Below are 15,158 nucleotides of genomic sequence, written 5' to 3' on the forward strand. Positions count from 1 at the left end.
ATTTGTTACCCTGCTGCCTTAAAAAATTTTGTTCAGTCAGCTCAAATAAGTTTAGTTAACTTGAAATGTTAAGTTGTACTAAGAGACAACTTAGATATTTGAGTTGACATAACAAAAAAATTGGTTTGTTGAACTTAAAAGCTGGGTAAGTGGCTGCCTTACAATTTTAAGTTGAATCAACTCAAATATCTAAATTGTCACCTAGTACAACTTAACATTTTAAGTTGACTTAACTTTTTTTTGAGTGGACTGAACTTAAAATGATAAGGCAGCCAGGTAACAAATTATTTTAAGTTGATTCAACAAATAGTTTTTTTTACAGCTTTTAAGTTAAACAAACCAATTTTTTTGTTAAGTCAACTCAAATATCTAAGTTGTCACTTAGTACAGCTTAACATTTCAAGTTGACTAAACTTATTTAAGTGTTATTTGCAGTGTATCACATTACTTTGAGTTGACTCAACTCATTTTTTTTTACAGTGTATGCAAACACAATTAAATCTGCAGTACAGTAGATAATTTTCATTGAACAATGACTGTTTCTCGCACAAAGCATCATGTGACTTCAAAGGACAGTGTCTTGATCCTGATCTCAAGATGTCTTCATCTGAGACTCAGGGGTTTAGTCTTGGCTCTTGACTAAACCTATTTTCATGGTGCATTTTTAGGACACTTCTTTCCATTTCATTAATTGTATTGAAAAGAGCATCGACATGAAGTTAAGTAAATGATGATGTCTGAAGGAGACTCTCACCGAGCTGTGCGTGGTGTCAGCGCTGCGGAGGTATGGGCACGGCCCGGAGCAGAAGTTGGCGTGATACCCTTTCGGCTCGTGGATCCACCTCCAGCCCAGATCCTGCCGGAAGTCGATGTACAGCGGCCGAACGCAGCAGTTCTCCTCATAGTTTCTGAAAGCAGAAGAAAATCCATCACTTTCTCCACCTGCCCGTTCACATCCTCACACTCTTTGGCTCCTGGCTCGGATTCTGCATTCATTCAGATCCGTTTCCATGCACTTTTCACTTGGATGTTTCTGAGACTTCTATTTCGGTTCTGTATGGCCTTATAAACATGTCAGACAGTCTTTTGAGGCTCAGAAATTCCACTGTAAGGTGTGTCATTTTTTCCCTCCTGGATCCGACCCAGGTGTGGAGTGCTAACAGAGAGCCACACACTAAGGATCCAGTGCACTACATAGCATACTGGGACAAATCTAAACTTGCAAGCTCTTGCAGAACCTCCCAGACGCTTCAAACCGTCAGGTGCCAATTAAAAAATTCATTCTTACGGGAGAAATCTCTCCAGACACCTGAGGTACGCTGCTGCATACTGCAATGGGACGCAGGGATGTGAATTTGGATTTTAAAGAAGAAAGCAGATCAAATTCACCTTGCATTCCTGCCTACAGATTAACATTTAGGCTTATGCATTTGGCAGACATTTTTATCCAAAGTGGCTTAGACTGCATTAAAGGTGTACAGTTTATCAGTTCATGCATTCCCTGGGAATCAAACCAATGACTGGAGCTCCAGATTCGCAATGACTGGATCAGTACACGCATTCCTTCAGAAGTTATTTGTTGATTTTTTTTTCTTTTTTTTTTTATACAATGTATAGAGTGCTGCAGTGATTTATTTAGTAAGTATTTTTGCAGGCCAACCCATAAGTTAGCATCAACCTGGTTCTCTCCGCAAAAAACCTAAATGGATTTTTTCATTGGCTTTTGAATTGTTGCACAAAATAAGCTCTGAAATTTGAAAGAATGTCAATTTCAGAATTTAAAAATTTGAATTTTGAATACTACCAGAAGTGAAAAGCTAAACCGAACTACTTAACTTTCACATGACTTTAGCATCACCCCCATTACATTTCAGTCTTTAATTATAAACTATTTTCCTGAAAATTTGAGTTTACCTGTTAAAGTTAACCCATCACTATTCCACTGTAGTCCCATTTAGACACTTATTACCAACTGCATTTTTCAAGACATGTAAAATCTTAAAAAATATATTGGAATATCTTTAGCTTGTGTTCATCACAGACCTTATTTCAGACATTTAACCAAAAACACATTGCAAAATTCCTTTGAAAAATCCACCAAAAGTGCTAAAGTGCAAACTTGTTTCTGGTCCTACAAAAAATGCATCATCCCTGCAGCACACTATTCTGTGTGCTTCTGCTGTCAAATTCATCCAAAATGAAGTCTGAAGGCATCACCTAAATCAGGGATCCTCAACTTTGGCCCTTAAGGTCCACTTTCCTGCAGAGTTTAGCTTCAACCTTGATCTGCCTATAACTTTTTAGTAATCCAAAATAGTGCAAAATACTGCAAAATTGTGGACTTTGACAGCCAGAGTTGAGAACCTCTGACCCAAGTACTAGTTTTACCTCTTTACATCCAGGGGTTCTCAAGTCTGGCCCTCAAGGTTTATTTTTCCTGAAGAGTTTAGCTTCAACCTTTATCAAACTCATCTGCCTGTAACTTTCTAATTATCCTGAAGGCTTTAATTATCTTGTTCAGGTGTGTTTGATTAGGGTTGAAGCTAAACTCTGCAAGAAAGTGGACCTTGAGGCCCAGAGCTGAGAACTCCTAAACTATATACTAGAGTACGTATGTTGGTTTAGTCTTCTTAGATCTAAAGAATTTTTCCTAGAAAAATTATTTTTAGGTTAATGAATAATTTAAATTTTTTCGAAAGAGTCAATAATTTGGATGAAACCATATCATACCTTAATTTCCCCAAGGGGGTTCCACAAGGCTCTATCTTGGGACCTATTTTCTTTTGTTAACGATTTACCTGGAGCATGTCAATTGTAAATCTCCAGATGTAGTAATTTTTAACTAATGCAAAGATTACATTAGGCCATTTTTGACAGCTGGTTCTGCTAGGCTGTGTCCACAATATATATTTTTTTCACACATTGAGTATTGTTGTAATAGTTGGTCATTCGTTGGTGGGCCAATAGACTAGTGATGTGCCATCAATAGAGCCTTATTTTTATTATTGTGTTGAAGAAATGCTCACGAGAAGCAGTAGTTGGTGTCCAGCGCACGTTTGCGTCGTCTAGAGGTGGGCAGCACGTCCAGACGGTGTGGCGGCAGCATCATCAGGATAAGATGAGGGAGAAGCTGCTCCTTCTGCTTCTTTAGTCGACCCAAATCCCAACGGTTCTGCTCTTCGTACTCGCCGTCCATCCCTGAGGACACAGCAGAAGCACAATCAAACTAAAACTGACAGACAGGCTCACATTACAAACCTGAAACCCTGGATCTGGAACAATAATTAGGTGACAGTTTTCACCCGACTACAATCTAATGTTCAGCAGAGTGTTTGAAAAGGTGTCCAGTTCAGTTTTGTTTAAACACAATGAGTTTACTATGATATCAAAGCATCATTGGTATAGCAGCACAGTACATGGATGACTAAATTAAATCTAGTTAATATAATCTTTAATAATTGCCTGTGTACAATATTTTTAGAAAGTTTCCAATTTGTATGTTTTTTTTTCCCAGTTACATTCAAGACACTGCAGGCAAAAACACTGTTTTTGCACCTCATCATGTTCATGCACCTATCAAGTTTGAGATTTTGGGCTTTTTGGTGTTTCATAAAGACTGTGGAAAGAAGACACCCAAAAGACAAGTGTTAAGTGTTTCTTTTATAGCACTTTATCTATTTGTGTCAATAGATTTCAATTACAATACATATTTTTAATGACCATTTTCTCAAAATGAGTTTTTTTCTTCTACACTGAGCCATAAATCTCCACTTCAGTAGCACTTACACACACCAAACTTTACATTTTTATTCCTGACTATATTCTGAAGGTTTTTACAGAGGAATTGGTTCGTATATAATTTGCTTGATTTTATTTCCCCAAAAATGGTAAAAAAAAAAAAAAAAAAAAAAAAATCCGAATTATGGCGTGACAAAATGAGATACCCAAAATCCCCTCTGTAAAAACATTTGACTCTAATATGTCAAACAAGAATTTTGAAACTGACTTCATCCAGTGTTTCGATTTTTGTACTAAAAATTTATGCAAATTAGTGTATATTTCATTAAATAATGCCTCATTTGCATATTTAAACCTAACATTTTAGAAAATTTGTAATACAGAAAATGTTTGCAATTATCAATGTAATCAATCAACTGGGTAAGTAAGGTGATAACTATTAGTAAATTATGTTTACCCTTTTCACCTGCAGTGTCTCGCCTTAATGACTTAATCAAATAAGAGTACGTCTTTTAATGAGACTTTTTGTCTTTACAGTCTCACACCACCCTGACGTATATTACTTTATTCCCCAGAAGAAAAAAATTATAATTTCAATGTTTGTATGAAATGCATTTTTATTTATGCAGAATGCATATTTTTAAGCAGACTGGCCAGGCCGCAAAAAGAGTCATGTTATTGAAACAATAATAATATCTTTAATAAAGGCATCATCATCATATTTACTTCAAAGCACTCAAGCACATTGGTTCACTGCAAAAAAAGCTTATCTTAGATTTGTTGTCTTGTTACCATCAAAAATATCTACAAATTCTGTTCTAGACGAGTAAAAAAATATTTTCTTGTCAAAATTAAGTGTGTTTGCTTGAAACAAGCAAAATAATCTGCCAATGGGGTAAGAAAAATAATCTTGCTTTCTGTTTGAAATAAGATTTTTTTTTTTTTTTTTTTTTTTTGCTTACCCCATTGGCAGATTATTTAGCTTGTTCTAAGCAAAAACTGACTTAATTTTGACTTGCTATTTCTGAAAACAAAACAATTTTTACTTGCCTAGAAAATCCTTCTTGATTTAAGATTTATTTAAGATATTTTGGCTGGAAACAAGAGTGTTTTTGTACAGAGTGTCTGATGTGTATTCCACACACAAAACAGCAAGAGCTTTCTCAAAACAAAACCAATCTTTATGCAATTTCTCAAAGCGAGTGTGCTCAGGTTTCTAGTCATGATACAGCAAGCTCTTCTGAGAAACTAGTCACTGGAGTTGACAAATTTCCCACAACCATACACGTTTCACTTGCAAAATAATAGATGGAAATTCTGACGTCTCCACACGTTTTCCACTCGTGCTGTCGGTACAGCTGTTTTCTGAGATTCTGCAGCATTAGTTTACCACTTTGTTATGTGCTATTATTGCACTATCATCGGTTTCAGATAAAACCGCTCCAAAAAAAGAACTGCGGTTGGTAGTTTTATATGTCAGAACAAAGTCTCGCTGCAAAGTGGCCCAGAGCACACGCTGACAGTCTGGATTCAGGAGTAAAGGAGTGGAAGAGCGTTCCCGAAGCCCGGCGCAGACAATAGCTCCAGCTCTCAGTCTCCTTAAGCATCTGCGTATTCAATCTGTTTGTGATAGCAAAAGCAGCTCGGGTCCCAGGAGAGGCGTTGCCCATAGATACGGACACCCCTCTTTCATTGAGGGCCAAGAGTCTGAGTGCCCGCAGTGGCGGCGCATTCCAGCCAGAGCATTCCCAAAACCCCAGACACCCCCGAGGCCCCCAGAACTAAGTGAGATTCCACACACCAGAGCATTCCCATGATCGCAGCGTCCCACCGCTGAGGCCTTTATCTCAGCAGAACGCGTGTGCGGCGAAGGTGCAATGAGACGAGCTGACGGCACGTCACGAGCTTATGGAAGAAACCTGAGAAACTGAGCAATCATCATGCTGAACACTGTAAAAAGATCATTGGAGTATGCATTACAAGAAGACACTATTTTAGTCTTTCTACGTCAAAATTTCAAATGTAATTCAATTGCCGTTTCTTTGTGAAATTTGCTAGCAATTTCTAAGTGAAAATAGTTTGAAACACCAATTGTTCCGGCACCAGTTTTGTTTTGTTTTTTTTCTCAGAGAAAAACAGTAAGGACAGTCTGCAGCACCAGAATCAGCTGTTATAGCTGTAAGTTTTAATTATAATTGTAGCAGATGACCTTACAGGGGTCCTATTGTGCTTAATCACATTTTCAACTTTAGTTCGAGTGTAATGTTGCTGTTTGAGATCTGTAATGTTACAAAGCTCAAAGTCCACTCTAAAGGGAGATATTCTGTTAGCAGAAAACACTTTTCAAGAACTAAAGCGCTCTCCTTCTGGATATTGTAAAGTCACAATGTTGCTCATTTAAGTAATTTCCACTTACAAAATAATGGGGGATGATGCCATAGATCAAGTGTCCCGCACACATCCTGAAACGTGAAACCAATACTTTTTGATCGCCATCTGGAGGCTGGTAACATTAAAGGTCATAAACCCCGCCTTTTTTCTAAAAAGTGTGCTTTTAGTTCATTATTTGATGATATAAAAATGGCGTATGGCGTCATGATTGTGAGCTTGCGCTTGGGTCTGTGGGAGTTCGGGCAGAACTTTGATACCGCGGTTCCAGCTCACAATCACTGCTGTGTAGACTCCAAATGATTCACTATTGCGCAGACACAGGCTTCACGCGATTCATTGTTGCACAGACTCAGGCTCCAAACAAATCACTTCTGCGCATACTCAGGCTCCATACTTGGACTCCAAATGAATCACTACTGCGCAGACTCATTTTCATGTCATTTTCGCGAGATGACAGCGGCCACACTGGGATGTTTTGGCTTCATGTTTTTGTATAGTGGAAGAAAGTGGAAAAGTGTCCATCTTTTTTTACAGTCTATGCAATAGAACACTCTAAAACTCATAGACTGTAGAATCTGTGCTTGCAAAGGCTCTGCATGATGATCTTGTCCTAAACATTCTCAAGGTGAGAATCAAGCTCAAATTGGTCTTGCAAAATTAACGCCACTGTTAATATTTACAGCTGAGCACATTTTGTGTTTTGTGGGCTTCATTGAAACAGGAACTTAACAGGGGTACGTTTCCCAAAAGCAACTATGGTCGCAAGTTCTGTCTTTACCAATAGTTTAATGAAACTTGTGACCATGGTTAGCTAACAATGCTCTTGGGAAACACACCCCAGGTAGTTTGAGACAGACTAGGAAGAGAAGTGCTGCAATAATGTAAGGTATGTGTTAAAATAATGCGTTTTAGGAACAATCAAGTGTGAAAATCTATGCTAGCTCACCCCAAAACCAATGCAAGAATTTGTAAAAGGGTATACTAGAATCACTTGATTGTGATAAAACTACAGACAATGTGCGACAAAGAACTATGCTGCGTAAACATAACACCGGAAATATTAATAGGAAACATAAAAACCTATGATGCTTGCTGTTTTTGTTGTAGTAATGCTAAAAAGCAGAAACATTAGAAACGATCAATTAGAAATCATTGCATGTTTGAAACTGAGCACTTGAAAAACACTGTTTTTCTTCACTCACCTTTGAATTTGACCTCCAGCACCTCATTGACGTTCTCAACGATGTCTCCGTTGGGGCTGAACGTGTGACACGGGCAGTGAACGCTGACCTCCAGGCCGAGGTTGGTCTCTGAGCAGTGGAACAACAAATCATTTGGGATGTGGTTTCTCCACAAACGTCTCATTCCAGTTTCCATGTGTGTTTGAACATTCACAGCCTTCACAGCATCTTTTGAGCATCTGTTACTCACAATATTGTAGCCAGCATGAAACACTGACTGAATTATTTGAATAAAAACGGCTTCTGCATTACGAACACTGTTGAATTAAGCTCTAGCTCTTCAGGAGCTAGAACTGTGCAATTCACAGGCCAATTACCTCTGAAAGGTTTTTGATTTCATTTATTTTTTGTGGGTTTTCAAATGGTCAGAGTTTTCTGAGAAATGCAAATTCATCTTTGTTCATTCACTGCATTAATTTTCAAGTTACCTACAGTGATTCCTACACAGATTGAAAGTTCAAAAATAAGAATTTAAAATAATTCTTCCCTTTATTTATGACACTACAGTAGCAAATACAGCGGAGTTGTTCTGTCAGAGTGTTTTGGTGCAGTTTATCTTATTACAACACATAAAGCAGTCGCTGTGCGGTCAGAATCACTCATCACAACTCCGATTTTTTTTTCCACATTTGTACTCGCTCTGCCAATATTCTCACTAATTATAGTGACAGATGTATATTCATACACACTTTTGCTGGAAAACCACAGCATACACTGAAAAACACTGATCTGTTTATCATTTTAATAGATGATTCCACAGACACATCAAAGTGTATTTGTACTGCAAGTTGTGCAGTGTATGTCAGATAGATTACTTCATCCTTAATGTAAAAAAGGATCATTTTTCACAATTATTGGAGTTAGTTTTTAAGTACTATTTCAGACTTTCTACTTATTTGTCACTGTTTATGAAATATACTTATTTCTAACAACAATCTAAAGTACCTGATGCAAACCAAAATGTGCAATGTTTGAATGGCATAAAATCACATTGCACAGAGTCCGAAATTTTCACGTTAAAAAATAAATGCAACCTCATGTTATGTCAACTGAGTTTACACACTGCCTCTGAAATTTTGTTTGTCATATAATTGTCATAAAAAAAATCTTGTAAAAATAAATACGACCTCGTGTTGTCAATCACATTTATGCACTTTCGAAACTTTCGTCCGTCATAAAAAAAAAAAAATCGGAGGTTAAATTTTCTGCGCTTTTGCATCCGTAACAAGCATTTTGATAGAAAAGGATGACGAATATGAAAAAATGCATATGAAGATTTCAGACTCAGTGTGCAATGGCCTTAAGTCCGAAATTCTTGCGCGTTAATAAAATAAATACAACCTCATATTGTGTAAGTCACGTTTACACACTGACTGAACCTTTCATCCATCATAAAAAAAATTCAGATCAGGTTCGATTTTCTGCGTTTTCGCATCCGTCACAAGCATTTTAATAGGAAAGGATGACAAAAAAAATGCATGAAAATTTCGGACTCAGTTTGCAATGACCACAAGTTTTTATTAATGTATTTTAACAGGATCTCTGTACCTTTATGCAATGTCGTAATAGCATTTGGTAAAGGTTAACTCACCTCTATACATGAGCCACTCCCGTATGGTCTCCGTGACGTCAAAGGAAACCCACTCCGGCGTTCCTTTAGTCAGAACGTTCTTCCCGCCAATGTAACGCTGCTTGGCGATGTGCTCATCGGGACGAAGAATCTACCAACAGATACACAGCCTGAGAGTTTAGAACTGACATTATATGCCATCAACATTAGCAAACAACTTAAAGATGGTTTGCTGAACACTCAAAAAGACAACTGGTTGAGTGAGAAGTTGACATGTTGGGCAGTTCAAATATACATACTGTGCGTTCAAATCTTGGCAGAACAAACGTATATATTAGTTGAATGCACAAACGCCATCATAAAATTTGAAAAATTTGATGTTTATCTGCTTACCCCCAGGGCAACCGAGATGTAGGTGACTTTGTTTCTTCAGTAGAACACAAACAAAGATTTTTAACTCAAACCGTTGCAGTCTGTCAGTCATATAAGTCAATGGGACCTAAGGATTTGAGAGTCAAAAAAAACAAACACAGCAAAACCAAATGAAACCCTGCGGCTCGTGACGATACATTGAGGTCTTAACACACCAAACAATTGGTCTGTGCAAGAAACCGAACAGTATTCATATAATTTTTTACCTCTGATCCACCGCAATGTCCAACTGTCCTGAGCACGTTTACAACAGCCGGTGAAATAGTAGACGCATATGCGGAAGCAATCTGTCGCACGTATACAACACTTGTTTACACAGAGAGATTTTGTGTATGACAGCTACTTAAAATGGTAATTTCTTGTGCTTATCCTGATTGTTGCAACTGATTAAAAACTAAAAGATTACATTTGCTTGTGCAAACTCTTCCCGGAGTGTTGACTTGTGTTGTGAACGCGCTCAGGCAGTGGATCAGAGGCAAAAAATGATATAAATACTGTTCAGTTTCTTGCACAGACTGATTGTTTCGTGTGTTAACACCTCAATGTATCGTCACGAGCCACAGGGTTTAATTTGGTTTTGTCTGTGTATGTTTTTTTGACTCTCAAAGCCGTGGGACCCATTGACTGCCATTATATGACCAACAGACTGCAACGCTTTGAGTTAAAAATATTAGTTTGTGTTCTACTCAAGAAACAAAGTCACCTACATTTTGGATGCCCTGGGGGTAAGCAGATTAACATAAACAAAAATTTTCATTTTTGGGTGAACTATACCTTTAAGTCTAGAATTTTTAAATTTCATTTGTTAAAATGTATGTTTTTTCTTGTTGTCATTTACAATGAAACTAAGCTGCATGTAAAAAAAAAATAGCGTGATATCATACAATTCCTATAGAATATACAGTATGATGATTCAGTTTACAGCATAAAACACTTCCAATGTGCATTCTGTATTCATTCTGTAGACACAGAGTTGAAAAATGTTGTTGAATTTCACGCTGAAAATGTACATCGCCATCTTTCAAAGTGATTTGAACACACCTGACATTGTAATTTAGATTTCCCAACTGCGTTCAACTTTCCAAGAGGACTTGAACGCACCAGTTTCTGAAAGCGTCTCGCAGTCACAGTGTTTGACTCCGAACATTAAACTGAGATACCAGCTAAATATTTTAACATGGAAAGTAATGACACACGTGAGTTTGAGGAGAACACAAACTCTCTCTTGCACACGTACAGACAGACAGCGATTAATCCAGACACCGGAGCTGCCCGAGGCCAAACGCTTCTGCTCTCTCGCTCATGGAAAAAGTGAGTCGTGGAGTCTGATAGCCCATAATGCTGCACGTCAACGCCTGCGAATGAACGAACGGCCCCAACTTGCGGACCACGGACCGCATTCACGCCTCTGATTGACAGCTACATCTGAATGCAGGTGAAGATTCTTATTCTGAACCAGTTCCATCATTTTTAAATACTGGAACTGAATAATTTCCATGATGTTGTTGACGGTTCTTGAACTGAACTCTAAAATACTCTGGCAGGCATCAGCTCTGTTCCACTCTGTCTACATAGACTGCATCCTAGACAGAAACTCATGAGGGAACAATTTAGAAAGCATTTGTAGCAACTCATAACACATATAACTTCGTAATAATACTTTTCAGCACTGAATTAAATTATTCATTACGAGGCACTCCGAAATTGATTCTGATTGGTCAGTCGCAACATTATTGCCAATTTTTTGCTGTGAGGGATTGAACTACAGCGCATACAATGGACTGTACTGTTGTTTAACAACATAATGGTTTTTCTGACAAAACATCTTTCCGATAAAACTTCCAGTAAACAAAAAGTTTTGAAAGTTGATGAAACTCTTAAAACTGAAGATTCCAAAGGGGTGTTTTTGCAGTGATGCCATAGAAGAACCATTTTTGCTTCCCCAAAGAACCTTTCAGTGAACAGTTCTTAAAAGAACCAATTTGAAGAACATTTTAAAAATCTAAAGAACCTTTTCTGCCTTTGAAAGGTTCAGTGGATGTTCAAGGTTCTTCATAGAACCATTGATGCCAATAACGAACCTTTATTTTTAAGAGTGTAGGACCATTGGATACTCCAGATCTAAATAGGTCTATCCCTTTTAGTCCCTTTGGTCTCTGAAGCCATGGTGCTGCAATCTCACATCCAAGTGCAGTTTTGTTGTAGTGTTACTTTTCTTGCCAGGATGATTGTACACTATACGGGATTATAAGATAATAAACAGGTAAGAATCTCTCAAAGCAAAATTTCATGTCCCCCTAATTATTTATGAGGTGAAACGCAGTGTAATAAGTAGTATGACTGTGGCTTATCCCTTAAATTTCTGTTATGTTTGAACTTGTTTGTTCGTCTTGGCTAAAAGCCGCTTTCTAAGAACTGTTCTTCGCAGAACTAATAAAAAATATCAACTCATATCAATATTTTGTGCCCAATTGTGGCAAGCAGTCGTGTAATAAGCAGAATAAACCCCTTCATGGTAATCATGCTGTCAGAGTTTATTTTGCAATAACAACATCCGGATGTAAATTATCCACTTATAAGTGATAGTTCTCTCCTTTTGGAGATTTTTTGATGTTTATCTCCTTACAATACATTTTGGGGTTGCCTTCCTCATGATGAATACTATACATTAGTGTGTGAATATTGTGTTTAACAGTGTATTCAACGTTTCACTCTTTGAAGTTTTCAGTGTGAACACACCGCTTGCACTTTTTATACAACAAAATGGCATATGAAAAAGTACATAAGTTTGCAAATTGGGACGCAGCTAATGTTTCCTGCATTGTGCTGCACTGACACCGAATCTACAGCATCACGGCACAAAAAATTATATTTTAGCCGAGAGTTTGCAGTCTTAATCAAATATGCTCAAAGGTAATGTCCACACAGGACGTGTGATTCACAAATAAATGACTTATGGTTGTTTAATGAATCAAAAACACTTAACAGTCAGCCTCAGACTCAAATGAATGAGTTATCGGTTTGATCAGTGTAATAACCGAATCACAATGACTGAAGACATTACTGTCGTCAAGTCCATCTCAAAATGAACCAAGAGCTGTTTCTGTGCCTCCAGAGACTTAAAGCATTGATGTGTTCAAACGACAACATATTCACAAGTGTGACTGCTTTAAGACTGTTTAGCCTTTTCTAATTATGTCTGAGATTTTGTTCTGCGTTCATATAGCACATGCCACAAACGTCACTAAGTTCTGTACTGTTGTGAAGAAGCAAACAATTAAAAAACAAAAAAATGCTCTACATTGCAACCATTTTAGTCACACTTGCAACCGAAAATTATTCAGCCATTCTGAACAAATTGATTGAATCAATGACTCAATCATTAAGACATATAATATTTCTATATTCAAACGTTAAAGTTGCCGTATGTAATATTGACAGCTAGTGGTTGCAATGGGTACTGCCCACTCAAGGCCCACACGGGTTGCCAGATACGCAACAGTAATGAGCACAACTGAAAATGGAAGGTGACAAGCATTACACTAAATTAATGAGTTGTTTTAAGTTAAAAAAAAAAATTATTGTATAGTTTTCTCCATTAATCGTTGTTTTATTTAGAATTTGTTGAGGAAAAAATACATTTAAAACATTAAATCAATTAATAAGACCTGCCAGTTTGTTACCAGTCAAAATCAGTATCATCAAAATCCATATTTAGACTGCAGAAGTAGCACATATCCTGCTTCTAAAGTGGCATTTACTCAGATTGTTTAACATAGCTGACATTAATGCAATGTTTTAAATTTTAAAGGTGCTGTTTTTTTATTTTTTATTATTGTACTAAAGCATAAAAATACCATAATATGCTTGCATATATTTAGGAAACATGCTAAATTTACATACTAGGCTACAGCCAGTTATTCTGCTTTGAAAAGGTTTATTTTGTGTCGGAATATCTGTTTTTGTTTTGGTCTGTGTGACCCACTACCTGTTCACCCAGTAGTAATTCGACACCCTGGGTTGCCAGTTGGTGGAAAACACAGCATATTGCAGACACTAAAGCCAGTTGAAGATTGCAGATTCTACCTGATCTAAAAAGCCTCAGCACCCATCTAAAAAGCTCTTTGATCAAAGACATTAAAATGTAATGCGTTGCTTGCGGTTTCTTTGTAATTGTTTGTGAAATTTACTATAATTAAAAATAGTATTTTTTTATTTTGTTTTACTTTATTTTCAGTGTACATTTAATAAGGTTAGAAACAACTGCCTTTATAAAGATAAAAGATGCCCTAGGACATCAAATTAAGGGGACAAGTATCGGCCTGTAATTGTAAAGTTATTGTCTGTCATTGATCAGAAGGTGCTCTTAAATTCGCAGTAATTACAAAGGCATCTCTGTTGTTGTCACTGCAATTGCAGTAGAAAATCAGAAGACCCTTGAAAGCAGCTGTAAGAATGCGGCCCCTCGCTGTCTGACGCTTCAGTCTGCCAGATAAAATCAGCATCCGCCACTGCTCCGGAGCACGGTGGTCCCACGACTGCTTGGCCCATGAAAAGCAGGCTGGGATAAGTAGGTTCTGGAGGGCTGCGAGGACCTAATCTAACATCCTGTGAGACCGTGGCTGGGGGCGGAGGTCCGTGGAGAGCACTTGAGCGGCCTACGCCAGAGCCACGGCCAGCGTGTGGGGGCGAAACGTTCGCTTGACGCCCCTCCTGACCCTGGCGCTTTCTCCTTCGGGGCAAAGCGGCTTCTGACGGGAGGCTGGGGACCAACGGCTCCTTTACAGGAAATGCTGGAACCCGATCAGGGCTCTCAGGCTCCCACGGGAGATTCGTCAGGAAACGGAGCGAAAGTCCCCACTGTAAATACGACACCTATAGAATATATACTCGCAGAATGAATCTGTTATATAACGGCTCTCAGTCCTGCGAGTGGCAGGGATTTTTATACTGCGGTTAGAGGCATCGGCATGTGAAAGTAAAGCTCTGAGTTTCTCAGAATGCTTCTTTTGTTCGGTTGCAATTGTGCAAATGTTCTTCTGTATAATCCATCAGCACCTGGAATACAGATCAGGCCTGTAAAAGGATTGCGCTCCATCTCGGTTCAGTACAGTGCCATCATCTTTCTCTCGTGTCTGTGTTTGTTCGGTGTGTGGAAACTCGAGTATCTGAGGCTTAAATGTGAAGGATGTGTTGTACGGCGATTTGGCGTCGTATTTAAAAACCTGCAAAAGACGACACAGACTGTGTGTGTATGAGCTAGTTATCATTGCCTTTAATTAAACCAAGTACTATAGAAAACAACTACACTCTACAGTTGGAGATTTTATAAATGTTTTTTAAACTCACCAAGGCTGCATTTAATTATTTAAAAATGCTGTAAAAATGTAATAATATTATTATAATTCAAAATAACTGTGAATATGTGAATATCTGTTGAAACGTAATTTATTCCTGTGATCAAAGCTGAATTTTCAGCATCAGTACTGCAGTCTTCAATATCATGTGATCATTCAAAAATCATTCTAATATGCTGATTTGCTGCTTAAGAGACATTTCTGATTATTACCAGTGTTGAAAACACTTGTTTAGCCCAATGTTTTTGTGGAAACTGTGATACGTTTAATTTTTCAGGATATACAGACAAATAGAAAGTTCAAAAGAACAACATTTATTTGAAGTTGAAATCTTATGTTGCATTATAAAACACTTTACTGGGACTTTTGATCAGTTTAATGCATCCTTGATTAATAAAAGCATTAATTGCTTTCAATAACTCTTTCTGA

General features: G+C 37.7%; 1 protein-coding gene across 1 annotated transcript in view; it reads right to left on the bottom strand.

Annotated features, from left to right (window-relative positions):
• tgfb3 (transforming growth factor, beta 3) overlaps positions 1 to 15,158 on the bottom strand; it is a 28,288-nt gene that overhangs the window by 1,952 nt on the left and 11,178 nt on the right. Inside the window, exons 3-6 of the mRNA XM_073827602.1 lie at positions 8,962 to 9,091; positions 7,332 to 7,439; positions 3,027 to 3,198; positions 755 to 908 (exon numbers count right to left, since the gene is read on the bottom strand). Coding sequence (XP_073683703.1) covers positions 755 to 908; positions 3,027 to 3,198; positions 7,332 to 7,439; positions 8,962 to 9,091 — 564 coding nt within the window. The remainder of the gene's footprint in view (positions 1 to 754; positions 909 to 3,026; positions 3,199 to 7,331; positions 7,440 to 8,961; positions 9,092 to 15,158) is intronic.

Source organism: Garra rufa, chromosome 21, assembly GCF_049309525.1.
Source record: "Garra rufa chromosome 21, GarRuf1.0, whole genome shotgun sequence".
NCBI classification, from domain to species: Eukaryota; Metazoa; Chordata; class Actinopteri; order Cypriniformes; family Cyprinidae; genus Garra; species Garra rufa.